Source organism: Brassica napus, unplaced genomic scaffold (assembly GCF_020379485.1).
Source record: "Brassica napus cultivar Da-Ae unplaced genomic scaffold, Da-Ae ScsIHWf_2632;HRSCAF=3384, whole genome shotgun sequence".
In the NCBI taxonomy this organism is placed as follows: Eukaryota; Viridiplantae; Streptophyta; class Magnoliopsida; order Brassicales; family Brassicaceae; genus Brassica; species Brassica napus.
The window spans coordinates 94150-105596 of NW_026015932.1; the positions used below are offsets into that span (position 1 = coordinate 94150).

Below are 11447 nucleotides of genomic sequence, written 5' to 3' on the forward strand. Positions count from 1 at the left end.
TCGGCTATACCGACACATCAAAACAATTTGTAGCTGCTAAAGGATAATTCTCTACTTCAATGGCTCCTGTTCCTAAGGTATAAAATGTACTTATAATAATTCTTTAATAAAAATATACATAGAATATCCTAAGTTTAAATTTCTTAGAGTACATAGATAAATGAAGAATTCAAAACGTTCAAAACTGCAGGAAGATGATAATCAGTGAAAGTTCCAATGAATTTATTGTCTTTAGACAAAAAAAGAGAATGACTCGTATTTTTTTTTTTTAATCACAATGTACAGTTAGTTATTGATCTCTTGAACCCATGCTAAATCTTCAAGACAACAAAAAGACACTAATCATTTTCCTAACTAATGATTGTCAGACTTACAGTAAACTGATTAGGATCTCAAGATGAAACTACATGTAAGAAGCTTTTTTAACGATACCTTGTAAGTTGTAACACAGTTTCTACAGCTGCATTAGGGATAGAGAGGCCCACTATTTGTTGATTATCCGTTGTAGTTTCTTTGCGTATCACTCCAATTCTTTTGTGGCTTTGACGGGCCTGCAAACGAACAGAATACACTTCGTAAGTTGAGCCAACACTAAAGAGAGAGGCATTACAAATGTTCTAAAGTACTATGCACAACCTCCTGAAGTTCATAAGTGAACAGTGAGTTAGATCTTTGTTAGATGGTCTTGACATGATCAAGAAACGTATTGCACTTCCCTGCATCCAGAGTCATGGCCATCTGATCCATAAAACCAAATCTTCATCATTAAAGTATTTCTTAATATTAATCTATTTCTTGAGTACATAACGTAACATCTGTAGTCATACCTTTTTTTTTGCAGCCAAGATTGGAAAGATTAATGGTAGCGGCTTGAATTCCTGCAACTCTTTGAAGGTCAACCATGGCTTCACTCCAGGGTCAGATGATGCATCATTCCTGCTACAACTTCCTTTTTTGCCTTGCAACCCATGCAAACTCAGCCAGTGCATTTTACGATGTGAAAAGCCTGACAATCCAAAACGTAAGTCAATAATCATATCACTTCCAAAACAGAACCAGAGAAAAAAAAAAAAAAACCAGAGATGCAAAACAAAGGAATATCAATAATCATATCACTGTTAATAACCAGATCGTGGATGACTCATAACCAAGAGATTATGATTTGTAATCTTTCCATTTATCTACGACGGTGTAATCTCATATATAATGAACCTCTATGTTATGAATAAAGATAAATTTTTCCATTACTTTTATAACACGTTATCAGCACGAAACTCTAAATCCCTAAGCTAATACCCAAATCGAAAAACCCTAAAACCCTAACCCTAGCCGGCGATCTGACGAACTCTAAACCCCGATCGCGTCTCTTGTTCCTGCATCTGTTCCAGCTCGCGTCCCCGATCAGCTTCAGCCCAAGGCGTTCCTGATCCTAGCTCAGACGTTCGCGACCCGAGAGCAGCTCCAGCACGCGACCTCTTCCTCGTTTGCAACAGCATCAGACAGCTCGCGTCCGACGATCAAGGCGTTCCCGATCAAGCAACAAAGGACGTCTGTGACCCGATAGAAGCGACTCGATCCATTCCAGCTCGCATCCTGTTAGTGTCCGCTCGCGGCTCAACTCCTTTGGTGGTCCGATTCAACAATCATCTAAGGTTAAAAGGTAATTCAAAACCTAAGAACCCATAATCGAACATGGATTGATTAATAAAGAATGAAACCACTACAAGAAAACTGCTTGATACCGATGGACAAATCCGTCATAATCTCGTCGGGAAAGTAGCATACCGATGGAATACCGACGAAATATGTCCGTCGGTATCATCTCGTCGGTATACTGATATTCGTCGGCAATTCGTCGGCAAAATACCGACGAACACATATCGTCGGTAAATACCGACGAACATATTCCGTCGGTTTTTTTCTAAAATTTCCGACGAAACATATCCGTCGGTATTTATAGAGAATACCGACGAAGATAATTCGTCGGAATTTTCTGAAAAAACCGACGGATATGTTTCGTCGGAAATTTTCTAAAATTTCCGACGGAATATGTTCGTCGGTATTTATAGAGAATACCGACGAAGAGAATTCGTCGGAATTTTCTGAAAAAACCGACGGATATGTGTCGTCGGAATTTTTAGAAAAAAACCGACGGAACATATTCGTCGGAAATATGTAGAAATTCCGACGGAAAACTTCATCCGTCGGTTTTCCTTTTTTAATTAAAAAAAAACAATTTTTATAATTCTTTATTTAATTTCAGGAAAAAATTGATAATTTAGAATTTAAAAACATTATAGATATATAAATTCAACATTATTATACATTAAAGTTATGAAAAGTAATAAAAAGTTTTTGAAAATTAAAAAAACAACTAAAAGTCTTCACCGAATCGGCTCCTAAACTTCTGCAACAAGGTCTGGGTGAGAACATTGTTTTGCTCCATAGTCGTTCGGTTTTGCTGCAGCTCAACCCGGATTTCAGCATTGTCATTCTTGAGGAACTCAATCTCCGTATCTTTGGTCTTAATCTGCTCCATAAGCTCATGAACCAGTGGATAGTGAGCTGAAGAAGAAGAAGAAGCCCCTCCGGTCGAACGAGCCAATCCAACATAACGGCCCTTTTTCCTTGGAACAGCCTGAATGAGAAATAACAAATACATATCACACACATACTCACGCACACACACATATCACACATACATAGCAAAAAGAAATTAGAATGTACCTCGAGAACAAGGTTGTTGAGTTGCTCTACGGTTAAGGAGTTGGAAGATGCAGAATCGCCTTCTTCACACATAGAAGCTTGAGTCGCGAGGAGATCCTCTTTTCGATTTTCCACGACCTGGATTACGTCCTGAATAAGTCCATCCTGAATCACGCCAGTCTTCTTGTTGGTATAGGCATTCTTCATCAGGGTAAAATCATCTACGGGAACTCCACCGTTTTCCTTCATCTAAAAACAATATATTTAGTATCACATATTTAAAAAAGAATAAGAAAATCAGATTAGAAACTTACTAGCTGAAGTGCTCGGGTCTGTAAACTTGTTGCCCCTAAGTTGTGGACAAACATCCCTTTCCCGCCACGCCTGCTACACCGATTTTGCGAGTTGATTGTCGACAAAGACTTTGTCTCATCTTTCGTCCAATGACCACACAAATCCCGCCAAACGTCTGGGTTGATGTGCTTCGGGACCTCACCAACATCGAATTTTTGCTTCCACTCATTGATCCGCTTGGTGTAGTGCGAAGCTGCTTTGCGGCGGAAAACAATTTTCACTTGTTCGGTAATCCCTGATTCCCAAGTGAACTCTTGCTGCAAAATAAATATAAATTTTTTTTTAGAAAGTTACAATTGGTGGAAAAAAATTTATAATATTAAAAATTGAGAACATATACCGCAAATTGCCGAAACCAAAGTTCTTGATCTTCTGCAGGCATGTCATAGAAAGTTGGATAACCACGCTTTAGCATCGTGTACTCCATCCTAAGAAGGCTGTTGGTGATACCATTGCCAGACAAATCAAACCTACGAAATAAAACCAAACACAATTAAATGTAAAAGATGAATATAAAATGAAAGAACCTTTTAAAACAAATACTTACCAAGTGGTGTTTGGGACAATAAGATAATTTGGATCAAGGCGCTGAAGCGATTCTCGGCCAGGTTGCCTAACTAACTCCGCAACAGTCATCGTAGTAGGCAATCCTCCTCCTCTTGAACTTTGAGAAGGGCCGGAAGCTACAGAAGGGGGGGTGCGGGCTGCTGGAGGGGTGGGGGCTGCTGGAGGAGTGGTAGCTGCAACTGGGCTACTAGCGGGTGACGTACTCTGAGTGACTGAAGAAGTACCCCGGCGAAAACGACGTCTAACTATAAGAGGAGGTGGTTCATCCCTACGAAAAAAAAACATTAGTAAGCTTTTTTATTATTTAGAAACGTATTATAATTGTGTTTCAAAAAAAAAAAAACGTTTTATTATAAACGTAGTAAGCTTTTTTATTATTTAAAAACATTAGTAAGCTTTTTTTATTATTTAGAAACGTATTATAATTGTGTTTCAAAAAAAAAGAAACTTTTTATAATTAAATTTTTTTTATAATAATTAAAAAGTGTTTTTAAATTAATTTAACGAAATTTTATAATGAAAAAAATATAAAAATATGAAACGTTTTATAATTAAAAACGATTTTTATATAATTAAAAAAAAAATTTTAAAAAACTTTATTCAAATTAAAGAAATCCAAAATCTATAACTCCAATCACACAAATCGTAAATAAAAACTTCAATCCCGGCCCTAAACTAACTTCCAAATCCCTAATCAATCTCAAAATCACATAAACCCTAAAACTAACATTGTAACCATTGAAATCCCATGAGAAAGATAAAAGAATTGAAAATCTTACATGACTGGGTGAAAGAGGAGGTCGAATTTGGGGGATTACGTCGGAAATCGCGAGGGAGGAGGAGGGAATCGCCGGAAATCGCGAGGGAGGAGGAGGGGCTGGGCGGAGAGAGAGAGAAAACGGGGAAGAAATGAGGAAAAAGAAGAGATTTTCTCTTATGTATTCATTTAATGAACCGACGGATAACCGACGGGTTTTTTCCGTCGGTATTTTATCTACCCGTCGGAAATCCGTCGGTTTTTTAATATTGGCGGTTTACCAAAATTTTGCGCGGTACAGCTTGACCCGTGTAATTTTTTAAATATCGACGACCTTATCCGTCTGTTCTTCGTCGGTATAGTTAATTCCGTCGGTAATTTGTCGGAATATTCCGACGAGATACCGACGGATTAAGTTTTAGAGTTTACACAGGGTGTCGAAATTATTTATATTTGTTATAAAACTTTCTAAAACCAATATATTATGTTATATAATCATAAAACATTCTAAAAAAATGTTCTAGATTTGTTTGAGTGCTACAACTTCTGAGAACTGGCACAAGCCAACTTAAAAGTGTATGATGTTGTTCGAACGGTTTTGATTCATTTATTATATATGGTTTTGATTGAATGATTATATATATATGTCATGTTCAAAGTTTTAAAACTGTGAGAATACAATGGGTAGATTTGTTGTCTGATGTTATATATGATATTTAATACAAGTGCAAAAAAAATCATATTTGTAAAAAACCGAAACTCTCTAAGTTGATAATGTCCGTCGGTATTCTGTCGGTATATACCGACGCATTTCCGACGAACCCCTAGGATTTGAGGGGTTCGTCGGAAATGCGTCGGTAAATACCGACGGAATACCGACGAACCCCTAGAATTTGAGGGGTTCATCGGTATTCCGTCGGTATTTACCGATGCATTTCCGACGAAACCCTCAAATTCTAGGGTTTCGTCGGAAATGCGTCGGTAAATTCCGACGGAAAACCGACGGACATTATCAATTTAGAGTTTCAGTTTGATTTTTTTTTAACTTTGAACATGACATATATATAACCATTCAATCAAAACCGTATATAATCAATCAATCAAAACCGTTCGATTTTAGAATCAACAAATCTAATTTATTTTTTGTAATTTAAAAGTATACAACGTTTCAAACCCATAATTTGTTTTTAGAAGAAATCTACAATGTTTAAAAGTAATTTGCATATACATTCATAAAAGAGTATCTACTCTCCATCTGAGGAATTATCTGATGATGAACATGATGAATCTGAATTGTCTTCGTCAAACTCTCCAATCTCGCCGTCCTCTTCGGTTAATTGTTGTTGTAGTGGATCAAATACTCCTTGTACTCGGCTTCTGGGATTTATTGACATGACAACGATCCAAGGATCGTTCCTTTGCCTAATCCGCGGATAACGAATATAGCAAACCTGAAAAATTATAAATTATATAAGTCGAAGTAATTATATATGATTACTTCCGATGGAAAATATATTTCAACATACATACCTGGTCAGCTTGTGAAGCAAGAATGAATGGATCGTAAAAATCCAGTCGTCGTCGCGAATGTACAGATGTAACACCGAATGCGTCAGTGCTTACTCCGCGACCAACAACGTTGTCGTACCACTCACAGTTGAAGACAATACATCTCATGCCAATCATTCCCGGGTACTGAATTTCCAAAATCTCGCGTACGTTACCGTAGTAGACATCGTCTCCGGATGACGAAGAAACCCCACAATCAATTGTTCTCCTTACAGTATTTTCCTTAAGAACTCTGAATGCATATCCTCGTGTGCAATATCTCGGATATGACTTTGCAACAAACTTTGGACCACAAACTATCTCACGTAACCAATCTTTAGGTGGGTGCCCAATAGCTAAACAATGGCTTACCTATAAAAACAAAAAAAATGTTTTCGTTCATTAAAAGATAATAAGTAAAACGGTTAGTTACCACTAATTACTGATTAGACACTTACATAATCAGAAAGCCATGTTGCAAAGTTGTTTTGCTTGAGTTGTTCGAGTTGTTCTTCTGTCGCATCCGGGTACTTTAAGCGCATCTCTGCCAAGTAAATACTGTAAAAAACACAAAAATGTTAGATATGTTTCAAAAATATTGCAAATAATTCATATTTTTAAATCTATGTACCTCTCATATTCAAGAATGTCTTCGCAGTTTGTAAGCAAATATGTGTGCAAATGAGCATGCTCAGCTACGGTAAGTATCCGGTCCGTTGACTTTCCACTATGTCGTCCAATTTGTGTAAACATGTTTGGCACATAAACATAATAAGTTGCCCTTTCACCTCTATCATCATGCCGTGCAGGTCTTCGACTTTTTGTTCGAACTTCTGATGGAAAGTAGTATTCAGCAAAGTTTGAGGTTTCCTCATTGATGCACTGAGCCACTATTGATCCCTCCACCTTGCTTAAATTCTTGACCTTCTTCTTCAGATGAAACATAAACCGTTCGTACAAATACATCCACCTGTACTGCACGGGACCACCGAGTGCCGCTTCTCTCGCAAGATGAATAGCAAGATGCTCCATAACATCAAAAAATGATGGAGGAAATATCTTCTCGAGGTTGCATAGGATCACCGGTATTTTAACTTCCAAATTGCGGATACCATCTGATGTGAGTGATCTCGAGCATAAATCACGGAAGAAAGCACTTATCCCTACATACACGAAGAAAACAAATTCCATAAGCATATATATATATAAGCATTAAAAAATAATATGACAATTAATTTAACTATGTTAAATTTTAAAGTACCTGCGATTGCTTCGTGGACATTTCGTGGCAATAGTGCGGAAAACGCAAAAGGAAGGAGGCGCTGCATCATTACATGACAATCATGGCTCTTCAAGCCAGTAAACTTCCCTTCACTTTTGTCAACACAATTACGCAAACTTGATGCATAACCGTCTGGAAATTTAACACTGTGTGTTATCCAATCAAAAAACTCTTCTTTTGCAGTTGCATCCAGTCGATATATGGGAATAGGACCTTTACCGTGCTCATCAACATGAAGTTCGGGACGAGCACAAATATCAACCAAATCCAGTCTTGACTTCAAGTTATCCTTCGTCTTGCCTTGGACATCAAGGATGGTGTTCATCAAATTGTCGAAAAAGTTCTTCTCAATATGCATGACATCTAAACAGTGCCGCAACAAATGAGTCTCCCAATAGGGCAAATCCCAGAAGATACTCTTCTTATGCCAATTATGATTTTCCCCTACACCATAAATCGGTTCATGTCCGTTTCCACCCACGTCTGCCGTTCTATCTGCACCAAAATCTCTTAATTGTTCCTTCAACTTTTTGCCACTTACTTCTTCAGGTGGACTGTCAAACACCCTCTTGTTCTTTGTAAACAATGTCTTACTCTTACGATATGGATGATCGTGTGGTAGAAATCTCCTGTGACAGTCAAACCAACACGATTTCCGACCATTTTTTAGTTGGAAAGCATCTGTGTTGTCTTGGCAATAAGGACATGATAGCCTCCCATGCGTGGTCCATCCAGATAACATACCATATGCTGGAAAATCACTTATTGTCCACATAAGTACTGCTCGCATCTGAAAATTCTCTTTCCGCGAAACATCGTATGTATGAACACCGTGCTCCCATAATAATTGCAGCTCATATATCAATGGCTGAAGAAACACATCCAGTGATCTCTTAGGATGATCTGGCCCGGGAACGAGAATTGAGAGGAACAAAAACTCCCGTCGCATACACAAATGTGGTGGTAAGTTGTAAGGTGTCAAGATTACCGGCCACAATGAATATTGTCTTCCATGCTTTCCAAATGGACTGAAACCATCTGTGCATAATGCAAGATACACATTTCTTACCTCAGATGCAAATTCTGGATATGTTGATTGAAAATGCTTCCACGCCTCTGCATCGGAAGGATGTGTTATCTCACCATTTGTTAAGTGCTCAGCATGCCATCTCATTGGTTCTGCTGTTCGTTCAGACTGATATAACCTCTTTAATCTTTCAGTCAACGGCAAATACCACATTCGTTTGTATGGCACCGGAACTCTTCCAGTCGTATCCTGATAACGAGGTTTCCGACAGAATTTACATCTCTCCCTGTTCTCATCTGCTCTCCAGTAAATCATGCAGTTATCGATGCATACATCTATCACCTGATATGGTAAGCCAAGACCAGCGACCAATTTTTGTACCTCATAATATGAGCCAGGTGCAAGATTATCTTCAGGAAGAACATCTTTAACAAAATCTGCAATCGCATCCACACATTCTTCAGCCAAATTATAGTCAGTCTTTAGCGCCATCAATCGACTTGCGGATGATAAAGGTGAATGCCCATCTTTACATCCTTGATACAATGGCTGCTTAGCTGCATCTAACATTTCAAAAAATCTTCTGGCTTCTAGATTGGGTTGTTCTCGTTCGCCTTCCTCTTCACATGGGAAATTTTCTACATTGGGTTGTTCTTGTCTATCTCCTTCCTCTTCACCCGACGGTAAATTTTCTCCATATGCATCATATACCATCTGAACAGTCCCTATCCCAAAATCTACATCCGTGGTAGGTTCATCTAACCTATCGGCAGTTTGAGGTTCGCTACTACTACCATACTCAAATCTTTCTCCATGAAGATACCAAATCTTATAACCACGTGTAAATCCTTTCAAATATAAATGACTCCATACTTCCATTTTTTTGACACGGATATTATTCTTACAAGTAGAACATGGACATAATAAATACTTACTTGTTCTTGCTTCCGGTTGACTTTGAACCACCCCCATGAATTCTTGAATACCACGTGCGTATTCCTCCGTAAGTAAATTTGTATTTGGATCCATATGAGGTTGATCTAACCAAGAACGGAAATTATAAGGAGTACCCATAATTTATATTGTTTTGTTGTGATTTCAATGAATGAAGGAGAGGTCGTATTTATAATGAATTGGAAATCTTTCCGACGGAAAATATTCGTCGGTATTCCGTCGGGAATCATAACGGCTAAATTAACGTCCTAAACCCGTCGGCGTTCCGTCGGTAATTTAAACGGATACTAACGGCTACATAATCCGTCGGTATTTCGTCGGGAAGTGCAACGGCTGCAAATTCGTCGGTTTTCAGTCGGGAAGTATAACGGCTGTTCAATCCGTCGGTATTCCGTCGGAAAAACCGACGGAATTATGACCGAATTCTTTCATGGTCGGTATGCCGTCGGTATTTCGTCGGTATGTGTCAATTTTTTGCAACGGTCATATATTTGTCAGTTTTTTGTCGGTTTTCTGTCGGGATCGTATGACGAAATACCGACGAATGTATTCTGTCAGGATTTTCCGACGCAGTTCCGACGAATTTACCGAAATATATTTCCGACAAGTTTCCGTCGGAATTCCGTTGGAAAATCCTGACAGATTTTTTTCGGTCGGTTTTTCCGTCAGTATTGTCCGTGTTTTCTTGTAGTGAACCCTAAACCCTAATCTTTATGAATCAAAATCAGAGGGTAATAGATCAAAAATCCTAATTGAGTAAATTGAAGCTCTAAAAGTTCGATACCCCAAACCCTAAATCATGTTCCTACATGATTAAAACCCCAAATCGATTTTTACAAGTTAAAATCCGATAAACCCTAACCCTATATCTATAAACCCTAAATAATATAAGTATCAGAATTAATTATACTATAATTATCAAATCACATATTAAAACCCTAATCGAATATTTTGAAATCAAAACTGTTTTCTGTTTTGATCATTGAGGTTTTAAATCTGATTGAATCTGATGCTATGTTGCTAGAATTGTTTGACCGTTAAATTGATAGATTTATTTTCTCATCCTGCTTGGTTAATTGTTCATCTGATTTAAAATTGTTTAAACCGACCAGCCTGTTAAAACATTGATTGAATCCGATAGGTTGCTAGCTTGCTTTGCTTATATAATCCGATAGGTTGATAGATTGATTGAGGTTTACTTGTTTAAAATCCGAATGATCTGATTGCATGATTCTTGAGGTTTAATATCATCTGCTAGGATTGATAGTTTTGTAATCTGTTCTGTTTTAAATAGAAACCCTAAATAATCTGTATGATAGGTTATATTGATCTGATTTGGATGTCTATGAGAATTGAGAATCCGTATGCTAGGTTGATAGATTCATGATAAAATCTAATGTCTTGAGGTTTAAGATTGTATGCTAAGTTCGATTAAATTGATTGATCTGATTATATGTTTTTGAGGTTTGATAAATTCAGATACTAGATAAATTATTTACATATGGTTTATGCTAAATACCAATCAGCCTTGAAACTGATTCATTGAAATTCATTCTTGAAATCTATATTCTAGTGTTGCTAAAATCAGCCTTGAAACTGATTGAGTGATTAATAAATCTTTTTACTAGTCTTGCTAAAATCCATTGATTGTTAAACCCTAATTACATGATTAATTGAATCCGTTTTTGCTAGTCTTGATAAACCATAATATTATGAGCACAAAGAAATAGTATTGCTGAAACTTGCTAGAAATTGACTGATTGATTACATGCCTTTAAAAATGATAGTCTCATTGTCCTCACAAGATTGAAATCCGAATTGATTGTTTTTAAGAGTAAGGCCGCTTGAAAATTATAACTAAATATTGAGTGATATATGATTTGAGATGTCGAAAATCAACCTGGATTTTGCTGCCCTAAATCTCTCTGGAGATAATTATTTACGGTGGGCATTGGATACAAAGATTATCCTAAAGTCAAAAAGACTTGGTGAATGTATCATAGAAGGCAATAATGCCAATGAGAAAGATTGATACATGGCAATATTAATTATTAGCCATCATCTTATTAAGAGTCTCAAAGATCAGTATCTGACTATAGAGAATCCTCTAGACCTTTGGACAGAGTTAAAAATCGAGATATGATCACCAAAGAACGGTGTTATTACCAAAGGCCCTATTTGATTGGAGGAATCCCAGAATCCAGGACTATAAGTCCGTGGATGAGTCTATTGCTAGCTGGGCAAAATAATGG

General features: G+C 37.4%; 2 protein-coding genes across 2 annotated transcripts; both read right to left on the reverse strand.

Moving 5' to 3' along the window:
• Positions 1–1724: 1724 nt before the first annotated feature.
• LOC125601701 lies at positions 1725–4411 on the reverse strand. The gene is made up of 5 exons (XM_048773747.1): positions 3608–4411; positions 3401–3530; positions 3021–3317; positions 2728–2955; positions 1725–2638 (listed from the first exon to the last, which is right to left on the reverse strand). Exons 1-5 carry the CDS (start codon positions 3910–3912, stop codon positions 2375–2377), a joined length of 1224 nt encoding a protein of 407 aa, XP_048629704.1. The 5' UTR covers positions 3913–4411; the 3' UTR covers positions 1725–2374.
• A 987-nt stretch (positions 4412–5398) lies between these two features.
• LOC125601700 lies at positions 5399–9795 on the reverse strand. Its single transcript, XM_048773746.1, has 5 exons — positions 7194–9795; positions 6564–7095; positions 6391–6490; positions 5915–6304; positions 5399–5835 (listed from the first exon to the last, which is right to left on the reverse strand). The coding sequence occupies exons 1-5, from the start codon at positions 9313–9315 to the stop codon at positions 5629–5631; spliced, it is 3351 nt and encodes a 1116-aa protein (XP_048629703.1). The 5' UTR covers positions 9316–9795; the 3' UTR covers positions 5399–5628.
• Positions 9796–11447: the final 1652 nt, after the last annotated feature.

Bases quoted from the DNA above. Each gene is read 5' to 3' on its own strand.
- LOC125601701 (XM_048773747.1), bottom strand. From the start codon at position 3,912: ATGTTTTTTTTTCGTAGGGATGAACCACCTCCTCTTATAGTTAGACGT. The intron at 3,531-3,607 runs GTAAGTATTTGT...TTTATTTCGTAG, and splicing joins ATTGTCCCAAACACCACTTG to GTTTGATTTGTCTGGCAATG. The intron at 3,318-3,400 runs GTATATGTTCTC...TTTATTTTGCAG, and splicing joins TTTGGTTTCGGCAATTTGCG to CAAGAGTTCACTTGGGAATC.
- LOC125601700 (XM_048773746.1), bottom strand. From the start codon at position 9,315: ATGGGTACTCCTTATAATTTCCGTTCTTGGTTAGATCAACCTCATATG. The intron at 6,305-6,390 runs GTAAGTGTCTAA...TTGTTTTTATAG, and splicing joins CAACATGGCTTTCTGATTAT to GTAAGCCATTGTTTAGCTAT. The intron at 5,836-5,914 runs GTATGTATGTTG...ATAATTTTTCAG, and splicing joins TTGCTTCACAAGCTGACCAG to GTTTGCTATATTCGTTATCC.